At 40.2% G+C, this 13,271-nt stretch overlaps 1 protein-coding gene across 12 annotated transcripts in view; it reads left to right on the forward strand.

The window, feature by feature from the left end:
- Positions 1-440: 440 nt before the first annotated feature.
- trpm3 (transient receptor potential cation channel, subfamily M, member 3) overlaps positions 441-13,271 on the forward strand; it is a 138,318-nt gene continuing 125,487 nt past the window's right edge. For 7 of the 12 annotated variants that reach the window (XM_056375821.1, XM_056375832.1, XM_056375831.1 and 4 more), the window contains exon 1: positions 442-1,069. In XM_056375821.1, the coding sequence (XP_056231796.1) occupies positions 866-1,069 (204 nt within the window). In that variant the 5' untranslated portion in view covers positions 442-865. Of the gene's footprint in view, positions 1,070-13,271 lie in introns of all 12 variants that reach the window. The other 5 variants (XM_056375828.1, XM_056375830.1, XM_056375836.1 and 2 more) reach the window with 2 other exon arrangements.

Genomic DNA, 13,271 nt, shown 5'->3' on the forward strand with positions numbered 1-13,271 from the left:
TTAGTAGCTGTGGGTATTCAAGGCACAGTGTTCACAGTGAGAGAGTGACTTACTGAACAGGGTGTCTGTCTCTGTGCCTCTCAGTCAGCTTAAAGCTCTGCGCTATGCTCAACAGGAACCCTGCACTCCACTCTTCGTTTTCTTTGTCTGGTAGCCTTTTCTCTTTTTTTCCCTCGCTCCACCTGTCTCGCTGTCTTTTCTTGTTCTTTCCTTATCCACTCTGTGAGCTTATTATTTTTCCTCTGTCCTGAAGCCCCTTTCACCCGGATCTGAATATCGTACCCTCCAACCCCCTCCTCCTCCCTCCCTCCCTCCCTCCCTCCCTCTCTCTCTCTCTCTCTCTCTCTCTCTCTCTCTCTCTCTTTCCCTTGCCTTGTTTCCCTGTTTCTCTCTCTCTCCCTGTGAGTAGGGAAAACAGCATCAGCGGCCGAGCCACAGTAACAGCACATGCAACAGGGTGCAGACAGCACCTTCTGCTTCACCACCTCTCCTCTCTGACTCTCATCCCTCCCAGAGGAAGGCTACAGGGAAGAAAAGAAGAGCACAGGAGTGCAGCCGAGCAGGTGAAGAGCTGCTGTCCCACTCCTTTTGATCAAAATTCAGAATTCAGAAGAGGGAAAAAGTGAAAGAAACCGAGAGAAAGGAGTCAAAAATTTCTCTTGCACAATCTTTTGAAGTGAAAAAGAAGACAGAAAAAGAAAGAGGAGAGACAGAGACTGAGTGAATCAGGCTAATTCAGTTAGCAGAAGAGTTAAGAGTAAAGTGAGGATGCCACCTGTGGCACTAGTTTGATTAAAGAACAGTCTCCTCGACTCAGCGTGACTGTCCTACTTCTCACATCTCTTCGACCGAATTTTTAAAACCAATGGCTTCCAAGAAGAAGTGGGCTGAGCGGAGGGAGTTACGGAGGGAGCGGCCGTTCTCCACCCACGATGATTCATCTGTTGCGTCCGGAACATCTGGGCCAGGGCGTCCCACCACCAGGGGGCGTTTCTCAGAGTCGTGGAAGAGGCTCAGCTCCAGAGGGGGGTCCACCAAGAGGGGGGTGCTCAACTCTCAGCAGCCACCGGTAAGATGTTTCGAGGATACACAGGCCCCCTCTACATGTTCCCCCAAAGATTAATCAATGACCTGGGTGCTGGGAGGGAAATGGGACAGGAAACACTGCTGCCAAGATAGCACCTTTCCTGGGAGGGAGTTAAGCAGCAGTAAGGGATTACAGGGTACATGAGGTAGAAGAATTTGGAAGACTAACTTAACAAAGGATTTAAACATCAAAATCCTTCCTATATTATTCACTCTGTGGTGCCTCTTGCTAACACTTAGGCATCTAGCATAACCAAAAGTAAGACACTATTTTTGCTTCTGTGCAGTTGTTTCTAGCTTTTCACAGTCTCCCATCACCCTGGAAACCAGGTGCTATAGTCAGAACAGATTATTATATTTATATATAAGTTTGCTTTATACATATACTCTATATTGTAAACTTGACTACATAAACATATAATATAATTTAACACTTAGATTAAAAACTGCTACAGGTACTAATTCAAACCTTTTAGATAATGATACTGATAATGATCACCACAACACATTACCTGCGACTACTGGAGATTATGGTGTCTGTACTCCCTGTATGTAATGAGTAAATTGACCAACAGACCAGTCTGTCCAAAAACTCTCAGAGGATGTTAAACAGAAATAGAAGGCACAACTGTAGGATGCAATAGTGAACCTATGAAATGATGTGTCTGGTGTATGAACCAAAGATGAGGTATCCCTCTAGAGAAATGTGTGCCATTTGCAAGTTAGTCATCCTTTGAAAGGCAGCTGTTGGTTTTATGGCTTTATAATCCAATGCATAATGAACAGTGTTAGTGTATCTTAGATTTGACCATTTTACCATGTTTATGGAGAGATCCTGCCATCTCATTATTTAGTAAACTTGCATTTGCAAAAAGTAAAAGAGGGCATATTTGAGTTGCTTGTGCCAGCTGGTTTCAACGGCATAAAATGGCTGGCAGCAATGCAGTGTGAATTCCTGTGTAACAAGGTTGCTGCCAATATCAGGAAATACATGACTGTTGAGGATTATTATAGTCAAACGATACCTCCTGATAAGGGGTAATTAAGTAACATTAACTGAATATCAACAGAGAAATTGACAGCTGGGAGGCTTTCAATAATGACTTCGGCTAATTTCTTGAGTGAACCTATTGTGCATGGGACAAAATCATATCTGTAGTAGCAGTAGTTTGTGGATAACTGAAACACCAAAAGAGAAACACTGCACTTGTAAAACTTGTGAGTGATGCCCCTTAAATCACAGTACAACTGTAAGTGTTTCTGAAAGACTTAAAGCCATTGGGAATTATTGAAAGAAATGTGAAAAAAGTTGAACCTGACTGTTTGGAAACTGGTTGGACACATAGACTCAGACTCTGTCTTGCTATTTGTTACTCGTTTCTTTTCTTATTTCACTCAACTCCCATCTTGTCTCCACCTACACTCGCTTCAAGGTGCTGGGTGCTTTTAGTGCTTTAAAATTGATGTATACTCAGTCTTTTGGCAGCACCTGATGGGCTACTGGGAAGAAATTCTCCATGGTCATTGTGGCAATGATGGAGCTTCTCTGTGATCTGGATCAGGAGGATCTGTGGTCCCATACACTCTGTTTAAAATATAGAACTTCACAGATGTTTATGGATTGAAGTCAGAATAACTGAAGCTGGCTGCTAGCTGATGCTCATCGACTATCACACTTAGCCAATCTGTGGGGTGATATTTGGCAGAGATATCAGAGCTGGGAGATGTGTGGGAGACAGAGATATGCACGGTTGGTGATACGAGATCCATTTCTGGTTTTTCAGTTGTGCCCCAGTAACCAGTGCTATTTTGTATTGCACACATACTCTTGATATAGAAATCTCAGAGGAAATGTTTTTTTAAAGCAGTACTTACAGTGAGGTAGTGTGCTGTCAGCCAGTTTTGTCACGGATGTGATTCAGGACTATGAAAATGTAACAATTTGTTTTAAATCTGACTCAAAATATTTTATAACAGTAGAACAAGTGTGTGTGCTCCTGTCTGAGTCGCTAGCTGTGTTTATGTTTGTGTGTGTGTCTGTGTGCAGAAAGAGAAGCTAAGCTTAGTCCTCTGGGATTTGTGTTGCTTGGATATGAACCACAGAGTGATACGACCACAACACAACTGCTAGTGTCAAATCATTAGACACTTTGAATCATTAGTCATTTGTAATGGCCAGGTGCGTGTGTGCGTGCGTGTGTGCGTGCGTGCGGGTGAGCGATAGATACTGTGTGTTACTGACTGAATGAGTGAGACCGAGAGTGAAGGATGGAAATTGGAAGAGAAAGTAAGACATGGAGAATTATTCCACAAGTGCCTTGAGAATTCAATACTCACTGATATTGCTGAAAGAGTGATATACAAGGAGAATTAAAGGCCAAGACAGATAGAGTGAGGGAGAAGATCTTTAAGAAAATTAAGCACTGTGGATTTAAGTTAGTTAGTTTAATTTAGACCTCTGCTCAGGTTCATTTTGGTTGGGGCAAATTATTCTGTGCTGCAGGGGCATCAGAGCCGGCAGAGTCAGGGAAATGTCAGTCAGTTATGGTTGCCTGTATACACCTGTGTGAATGGATTATAGATGCAAATGCTTTGGAATTGTGTCTGTTGTCACATCAGAAATACCGACTGGCCATAACAGGCAAAGCACAGGTTGAACCAATCGGTAACCTCCTGGGCTGAAAAACGAAGCCAGCATGGAAGTGCCAAAAACTGCAGTTCCTCGAATGACCACTTGAGACTGGCTCTAATCCCTATAAATACCTGACTTTACAGCAGTCCATGGGTTGAACCAATAATACGAATTATGGCTCAGCTACATAAGTTCTTAGTAAGCCAGTGCAGTGAGCCAGTATGCACATACTAGAGCCCAGAAACTGGGACACCCACAAAGTGCAGTTGCTTATTAATATAATTGATTACACCTGTGCTTTTTCTGCTATGACATGTTGAAATGTCTTTTGTGAAAAATGTCTATGGGCAGCAATACATAAAGACTTTTGTCTGAAATACTGCAGACCGGGTATCATACACTTCAGTTATGGGGTTTTTATCATCCAAGTAATGACCTTTCAAACGAAAAACACTTCCTTTTAACCTGAGGGAGGTAGTAGTAGTTGTTGCTAATGTTATTATTGCCGTTGCCTTGGGTTGAGTGCTCATGCAAGTAACAATAAGTGCTGTTTCTGCCACTTTTTTCCTTTTTTAAAACCTAATTTTGACGCTAAAGGTCTTAACCCTTAAACTTGTGGCCCCCAGTGGGGACTTCATAAAAAGTTGTTACTTGATATTTTCGACTGTACTGTGGTTTTGGATCAGTGTATCTATACAGTATACAGTTTTAACTCATCTTTACACTCCTACTGTAAGATATTTTCCACTTGTTGTACCTTTTCTTTGAATGTGTGAGTCTGAGTCCGTAGAGACTGAGTGTGTGCTAAAGCGTGGGTCTTTGTTTGTGTCAATTTGCTTTTTTATTTATCACCAAGTAATGCCCTGCAGTTCGTGAAGCCATCTGTGGATCATCGAGGCCTTCTGCTAAGTACAAATACAGAAATCCCCTGTCCCTTTTACAGCAAGATGAAAATGTTTCCCAGGTTTAAATTGTGTGTGTGGTGTATGTTTGTGTGCTCGACTGTGTTTGTATTTTAATGTGTGTGAGTATGTCATGAGGCAATTTGAGATAGGATGGTAGTGTCAAAGCATTGCAGCTCAAACTATCAACCTAATGCTTTTGGCTTTAATGAGCCTCATCTCATGTCACAGTTGGACCATAATAGTGTTGATAACAGACATTTTGCCCACTGTGATCACCCCTGGCACCCAGAGCATGTGTTCAAAGGCTCCCATAGGCCATGTCACCTTTATTAGTGGTCTTTAGATGCCTCGATAAGGCTTGTTGGCGCTCACCATGTGTTTCTAGACATTTCACTCATGTTAGGAAAAAGAAATCACAATTAGCACCTAACTATTAAGTTAGACAGTGTGCGGGATTTTTTAATTGCTACTTCGGATCCATTCATCCTGCTCCTACGCACCTGCGTCACTAAATAAATGTGCAAAGTGTTATTCTGTTAGGAAAAAAAGTTACATGAAACTACATAGAGCCTTTTAAACTGAAACACAGCATGTGCTAAAGCAGAGCAGTTACCAAGTTAAAAATGTTTAAGTAAAGGGAGGATTTGGCTGTGTTCCAGTATCACCAGAGAATATGTCCAAATATTGTTGTCAGTATCAATAACATATTGGAAGAGATCTTATTTGCTCATTTATCCATGGATCTGAACTAATATGTTGTCTATGTTGTCTATTATTAAGTCCATTATGACGTGCTGTGACTAAACAATATTGCTTCTGAATTGAATTCTAAACAGTTTAATGTGTCCACTTAACGTTAAAACTGTCGTCTTTGCATCTGTTGTTTTATGTTCTGCATCATATGTGTTACATGTTTGTTAAAGTGGCTATAATCAATATTTTTATAATAACAATGATTCAAATGACAAAATGGGGTCCCTTTTAGTGCTCCTACAGAGAATTATCACCTCAAATCTGCATCTGCAATCTCATTGTTCATCTGTCCAGCCGTCACTGTTTTGGTTCAGTCTCACTGCTCTCAGAGCATCGTTTTCAGGTACAGCAGGCGGCTTTGAAAACCCACTGCCTGCTGAGTACCAGACGGCAGACAGACAAAGTTAGTGACTAGCTGGTGATCATAGTGGTGCATTCAGAAGCTTAAGAGCCATATATTTCTCTCAGTAGTTGGTAGAAACCAAACACATGGCTAAAGGAGAGTGAATATTGGACTCATATTCAACAGGCAACCAGAAACATGACTCCAAATGAATAGTAAGTGTTATAAGCTGTTCCAAAACAGCACGATGTGTAAATAAATAAGCAACAGTTTGTTCCAATTCAGTTCAGAAAAATTGACGATCCGCCAATGTTCTGTTCACAGCTTGTTTCCCCTGCCCCCAAGTGGCGAAAAACATCAGGACACTGTAACTGCTCCACTGCTGTTGTACATTCCCCTTCAACAATATCTCACCATATCACTACAAACATAACAAGCTTTTCATCTGACCTCTAATCTCTCTTCATACACGATACATACCATATATGCACAAGTTCAGTTTTGTTGAAAATTATATTTGTCTTTTGAGTTCCCCTGTACTCATTACAATGAATCGTAGTGTGATATGACTTTGTAAGGCAGAAGTCGGAAACAAGCAAAGAGTTTTGTCGGTTCCTATGGAAACGGTGCATAGTTCAGTGATTTTTGTTTTAGAGGGATGTTTTTAGAACAGATCAGTGACTCTTACACTTAAAAGCCTTTTCTGTTAGTTAGGAAATCTGGCATTTGCTCTTTTGCTGCTCGGTTGCACAATCAGGCAAATGATTACTTTTAGACACATTTTAGTTCAGGAAAAAGGTTCAGAGTTAGTTGATTTCATTTATTATCCTTTTGGATATTTCTTTTCTGTCTGTGGCAATTGTCCGAGAAATAAAACAACAAAGAAGTCGAAGAAATTAAATACAACAAAATGCAACTGACGCAACTATCATATCTCAAGGATTTGTTTAACAGAGCTAAAGCTAGAATTAGAGCCCTACTGGGTGCCTGGAAACAACTATCTCCCTCTGTAAAGCTTGAATTTAAGCCCTACATGGTCATGGCGGCGACACATGCACCAATATACATTTGCAGTAGAAATGAAAAAAAAAGTGCTGGGAGCTCCCAGCACCATTTCTTATAAAGGTACCTGGAAATTTTATATAAATAAATAAACAAATAAACAAAATAGCTCCTCAATGTTTTATAAGGTAAAGCAAAAACTAATAAAACTTAAATATGTACTGAAATTTGAGTCTCAATGAGTAGTCCCAATTCAGCAGCACCAGATTGTGTTACAGAAAGCACAATTGCTCAGCAGGCCCAGCGTGAGCGGTTTCTGTTCCTCTCATAAATTGCAGAGACTTCACTCAAGACGCACTCACTCGGAACAGACGAGGGTGGTGAGCAAAGAAACTTTCTTGCTTGTGTGGCAAGTAGCCTGAAGCGCCCTTCATTCCGTCTCCACCACTGAAGCGGATCCCCTTTATGCCTGTCGATCACCAGCTCCTTGAGGTACAGAAGTATCCTCATCCTCGAGGCAGGTGTAGGCCAACGGCTGACCAGTGTTGGGTCGTAGCAGTTCACTGAACATCTCATCAATACTGGTACGACAAAATGTCTGTTCTCTCCGTTACCCTATGGGGGTTCTGCCTTTCTAATTGGTCCTTTCTGCAGTAGCTTGCTGTTCCTCACTGGCTCCCTCTGTAGAAGCATGCTTTTCTTAACTCGGCTCTTGTGTAGCACCTTCTACATCCCCTTTCAGCCGTTCATTGGCCTTGGTCAATGTACTGGAAGAAAAGAGTGCATGATTCTTATATGGAGCATCTATGAGACATGTCAGCACCACATTTCTTGTTTCTTCTAGTTTTGAGAAATTTTTGATCAGGCTGTTCCTCATGACTTGCCTGGACATTGTGATACTTTGTGAAGAGGGCCCTTCATCTTCTTGAAGTACCATCCTCAGCAGGGTCAGACGGAATGATGCAGGACCCTGAAGAATTGTCATGGCTCCCCTCTAGTGTCACTTCCTCTATTGGATGAGAGTTTATGCAAAGAAATCCTTTGCCAGAGTAGAACATGTGGAGTTCCACCTTGTTCAGACAGTCTGAATTAGATTGTGTTCTGGCAGGTCAAGTTCCTTCTGAATGTCCCTCAAATGGTGCTTGGTAAGAATCAAGTGGTGGAAATGGGTAACACTTTTTTTTTTTTTTTTTTTTTAGCCTTACAATGATATCTTTGACTTGACAGACCATCATTCACCATAAGTTGCATTGAGTGTGCTGTGCAGCTGAGGTCTGGAAGTTTAGCAAGCCTCATTCATTTCACCATATTTGCTCCGCTGCCTCGAAACACAAGCACTACATGGTCTTTGCCAATTTTCGAATCCTCAACCATGCACAATAATGTCTCTCTGATATTTTCCCCGGTGTAGGATCCATGCATTGTCATTGTATATAAAACAACCTTTTGTCTGGTCTGATCATTGTCTATGAAGTCGCATGTTAGGCTCAGTGACTGATCCAGGTTGGATCAGGGCTTTTAACTTGTCTACAACTTTGTGGAGAACTTCTGACACCCTTGTTGGTGCAGTAATAATTTTCAGTGTATGTTGTGGTTCCGCTGTAGCCATGAGGCACTTAAAGTCGACATCAGAGACCACTGTGAACGGTTGTCATCCCTGTAATTAGTTTGGCCAATAGTTTACATCTGTCATCAGAATTTGGCCACTTTCTTTGTTTCTTCAACATATCATGTATTGCCGGCTGAGATGGGCTACTTGTCCTCTGCTGAGATTCAGGTTCTGTTCCTTTCGTGCAGTTTCATAAAACACAAGGTGATGGAATCTAAGATAGAACCACATGTTTGAAGTATGTGTACTTTTGCCATTGTTCCTCCCACACTGACGACATCTTTGCATTTATTGCAGACTGCCCTCCCCGCTGTTGGTTGAGCGTAATACTGCACTTTTAGATCTTTTCTTTAGTGCATCCAATTGCAATGAGGGTTTTAAGAGAAAGAGAGAGGGTTAAAAGTGGGGACATGCTGATGGAGGTGGCAGGGATGAAGGTAACGGAACCACCTGCCCTCGGATTAGACTCTGCTTTTTGATTGGACTCAATTGTCCAATCATAATCAGATGTAAAAAAAAATTGTACTCGTAAATTCAGCATCACACACATTGTGAGTTTTAGGTGCAGGATTCTGTATTGTATCTGTATACAGATATTCACAAAAGCACTTCCTCTTTCACCATGTTTTTTAATGCAACCTCACCACTGATATCATTTGTTCACATATTTTTCTTTTTTGTTTTTACAGATCTTTTCTATATATATATATATTTTTTAATTTTTTTTTTTTTTTTTTTTTTTTTTTTTTTTTTTACAAATGCTTCACACAAACGCTACACACTTAAAAACCTGAGTTTTTCATGCATATTTATTGTACAGGTTTAAAAGGTTTGATTTACAACAACAAACCTTGGAATTATTTGTGAAAATCACTTTATAAACTCAACATCCTTTCAAACCTGATCTGAGCCTATATGCCTCATACTGCTTCCTATCTGCCACTCACAGGTGAACTCAGGCAGCTTCTAGCAATCCTTGGGCAGCTGAGGCACTGTTTTAGCTGGTGTTTTGTATTTTGTTTTGAAGATACAGGTGAACAATAAACCCTTGAAGACTGTTGGTCATAATTTTTAAGATTTCCTTTACAAGAGATGTTGAACTGGGCCACCTCATTTGTGATAAATGAGAGTTTAGAGATGATTCCTGGCGTAGAAAGTTTGTTCCTACTTTCAGATAAAGCTAATTTTGTGGGTTATATTTGCTGCAATCAGTATTGATAGGGACAGCTAACAGCCAAGTATCTTTGAGGAAATGAACCAATCAGCAGGGTGAAGCATGAGTGTGCAACAAGTGAGCTGTAGTTCTGATGTTGTGTTCACAATGGACAAAAAAAGACATCTTGTAACAGCTGTGAGATACTTTACTGGGCCTTTATGTGTGAAAGAGTTGCCTTTTAAAGTGTATTGGCTGGGAAATGTTGGCCAGTGCTGTCCCTGCTGACTTGTTTATTAAAGTCTCATACCTCATTGCTATAAAAGGTTTACCCCATGCTAGATTTGGAGAACTTTGGAGAATAAAAGTTTCTAAAAACTGCATTGGAATTGCAGGAAAGGCTGCCATAGTTGCATACAATTACAGTAAGAAGAATAATGATGAAATACTATTTCATAATGATTCACAATATTGACAATGTGCCTTTTATATAAAAATAGCGGTCTAAAATGATAAAAAATGTCTTATGAATATATCATGTTAAATGTAATGTACACAGCAGCAGCACAGTGGCCTCTACCCACAGTGCAATGTGTAGCACAATCTGATTTGGATAGTATTGGTTTCAGATGAGCTGCAGTGTCGTTATTTCCCTTGATTTTGTTTAGTTGATTTTTTTTATTTATTGAGGGTTTTTTTTTTTTTTTACACTTGCAAGGATTCAGTTTAAATATATTATTGAATGTGACAGCATGGTTCCTTTGCAAAGACAATATTATGTTAAGATGAAAAAGATGTACACAGGGCTCCCTTTTCCTTGGCTGCATAAATGTAATTGAAGCAACCTTCAGGTGAGGTTAGGTCTTTCTCCTGTAGCTCTGGTGTCTCTGCTGTGTAAAGTTATACTTAATGCAAACTAGTTAAATTCATATTTTTGAATTTTGCAGCTTAGCCAATGACCTTTGTCTGTTTTTATAATTTATTTAATTATTTATTTATTTTCAGAGACTATCTATCTTAGTGTAAATATAATCTAATGCCAACTAATCCGTTCAAGAAAATAAAGTACGCAAATTTTTGCTGCTATGCTGACACCAGGCTTCTAGTGCCCCCTTGTGGCTCCTACTGTGAGACACTGTTCATTAAGAGACCATTTAACTATTAAATAAGGCCATTAAAATGAACATGAAATTGTGTGAGATCTAAGCTTTACATAGGGAGACTAACAATAGCTAGTTTGCTTGCATACGTGGGTGATGTGGCTAGCCACTGCAAGGTAGTGCTAAAACCAAGTGTGAGGAAAGATGGACAAGACAGATGGTCTGTTAATGGCATTTGCTTGAATCTTATTACTACTATTATTGTCTCAGTAAAACTTTTTGTTGTTTCTGTTAGTTTTTTTTTTGGCTAAGTGTGTAACGTTTCCATTTTTACTGCTTACCCCAGGCCTGCTAGCAGCATTCTTACTTCACTGTGGTAAAATTGTTTACAAAGAAAATCCCGTTGATTATGCTCAGCATCCCCTACAGTATGTTGGCTCATGCTGTCAATTCTGCTGTCAAAGACATTGCGTCAGACAACAATGCACACTGCTATCTCCACTAGCTCACTCCTTTTGCCTGTCTGTTTGCTTTCACTCTCACAGTTTGACAACTGTTTTGCAAGACACAAAGCAGATGATTGGATAAGATGGGGGTTCAACTCTTCTGTATTAAGATCTGAGAACTGCTGACTACCTGAAAAAGAAATTTGAATTTTATGGGGAAATCTGATGTATGAGTTGAAGTTTAATTGTGTGTGTTATCTGAACTGTGTAGGAGTTACCGGGTTCACAGAATGAAAATAAAATGGTGTTTAAAAAAAAATTGTGGCCACAGGTACCATGAGCAGATGAATAGTTTATGACAAACAGTGCTATGTTAATCCTAACAAATCCTAATAAAAGTTCACCAACAGATTGCTGCATATGACAGCTGTAACAGTACTTGCTTCTCATGATTGGACATCATCTAGCAATGTCCTGAGCTTGGTATAAGAGCCCATAAATTAGAGTGTATGAATGTGAATTTTTTTTTTTTTTTTTGGCGCATTGGTGTGAGAGACTCTGAATTTTCACATCCATGTTGGCAGAATATAAAGCGTTGCTTTTCTCTGACTCCCTCTTTTTGGCAAAGAAAAACAGTGCACAAACATTCAGCTGGGAGCTTCTCATGTCACTCATTAATGTTAATTCCATGAGTAACTTGATAGGCCAAAATTAAACTTTGCTATTGTGTCTGTACTCAGCCAAAGATCATTTGTGAGGGAAGAACCTCAACTCCTTAACACTGCTGTTTCTGAAGTTAAAACAACTCCAACAGAATTACATGTCATTTTCAGAAGTTGGCACCTCACACTTTCATTCATATTATATATAATATATATAAATATTTTAAGATGATCAATTTAATAGTTTTCAACCGGGAAGTAGCTAATGTACCTACATCTGTTATTCCAATGTCTCAGACACATATTTAATCAAAACTGAACATCTTGTGCTCCTATAGATTGGTCTCAGATCGCTCTTGGTATTGGCAGATACCCAGTATTAGGACTTGGATTGGGATCAGGGCCAAAAAAACCTAATCGGGACATTCCTATCATCATCCCCTGTATCTAATTATAACTATACTTATTATCGTATTGTAGTATGCATTCAACAGTGTGCATGGATAGGACCCACGGCATAGTTGTAAATCAGTAGCATTGTTATGGATCTCATACTAATTAAAGAGATACTGAGTATCAAAGGGGAGGGAAGCGGAAAGATGAGAGAGCCATCCTGAGAAAGAGTAGTGGGTAGCAGATGCACAGATGGATGTGTGGAAATGTAAACACATCAATCCCCACACTGCCCTGTAACCACAGCACCAAATAAACCAGGGAGTACTAGCAGCAAAACAAAAGCCCAGATTACCAAAAAGTTTTTTTTCATTTGAGAGTTGGTCTGGGGCAACTCAGTAATTGGTCTCTCTCAGTAACTGTCATACAATGCCTGAGACTTTCATTTCACTTTTTGTTAGCATGCCGGTGGGGCTGAGTCATAAACCTGAGGCTGGGCTGCTGGCATGCCAACGCAGCTAAGTCCTCAACATTTTAATCTGCTTAACAGACGTTTCAGTGGCATACCAGTAGTATAAATAAGCTGGTTATTTGATGGCAGTGATGTTGTGAGTATGTGTATATGTGTGTGGAGGGTGTTGACTGACATCCGTAGCAACAGTAGCTTGGAAACGGCCTAAAGTATCATGTAGAATTTGTTTAAGCAGTGAAGGCAGTGGGAGGTGTTAGATAGTGGGAGAACGAGACAAAGCATCTTTTGGGAGGATGAAAGCACTTATTTGTATGTGACTGTTTTTGTGTGTGTATGTGAGACAGTGAAGGAGAAAAGTGTGTGATACAGATGGAGCTCTCAGTTTGAGGGGGTTGAGCAGGCGTGGTAATTTTGAGATGTCTAAGGGTGTTAGGTATTACAAATGAAAGATGTACATTTTATCTGTTTATCTCTCTCCACTAGCTCACTCACTCACTCACTCACTCTCACTCACTCATTCACACACACTCACTCACACACACACACACACACACACACACACACACACACACACACACACACAGTGGGGTGTGGCACAGCTCTTTTTTCTTTGAAACCTAACTAAGGAGATCTTTTATCTAGATACCATTCAGAGAGATGATGTGCATGGTGAACTTTTTGGGCCGGGGAATAGAAAGGGCAAAATGAACTGTGG

This window comes from Seriola aureovittata, chromosome 5 (genome assembly GCF_021018895.1).
Source record: "Seriola aureovittata isolate HTS-2021-v1 ecotype China chromosome 5, ASM2101889v1, whole genome shotgun sequence".
Lineage (NCBI taxonomy): Eukaryota > Metazoa > Chordata > Actinopteri > Carangiformes > Carangidae > Seriola > Seriola aureovittata.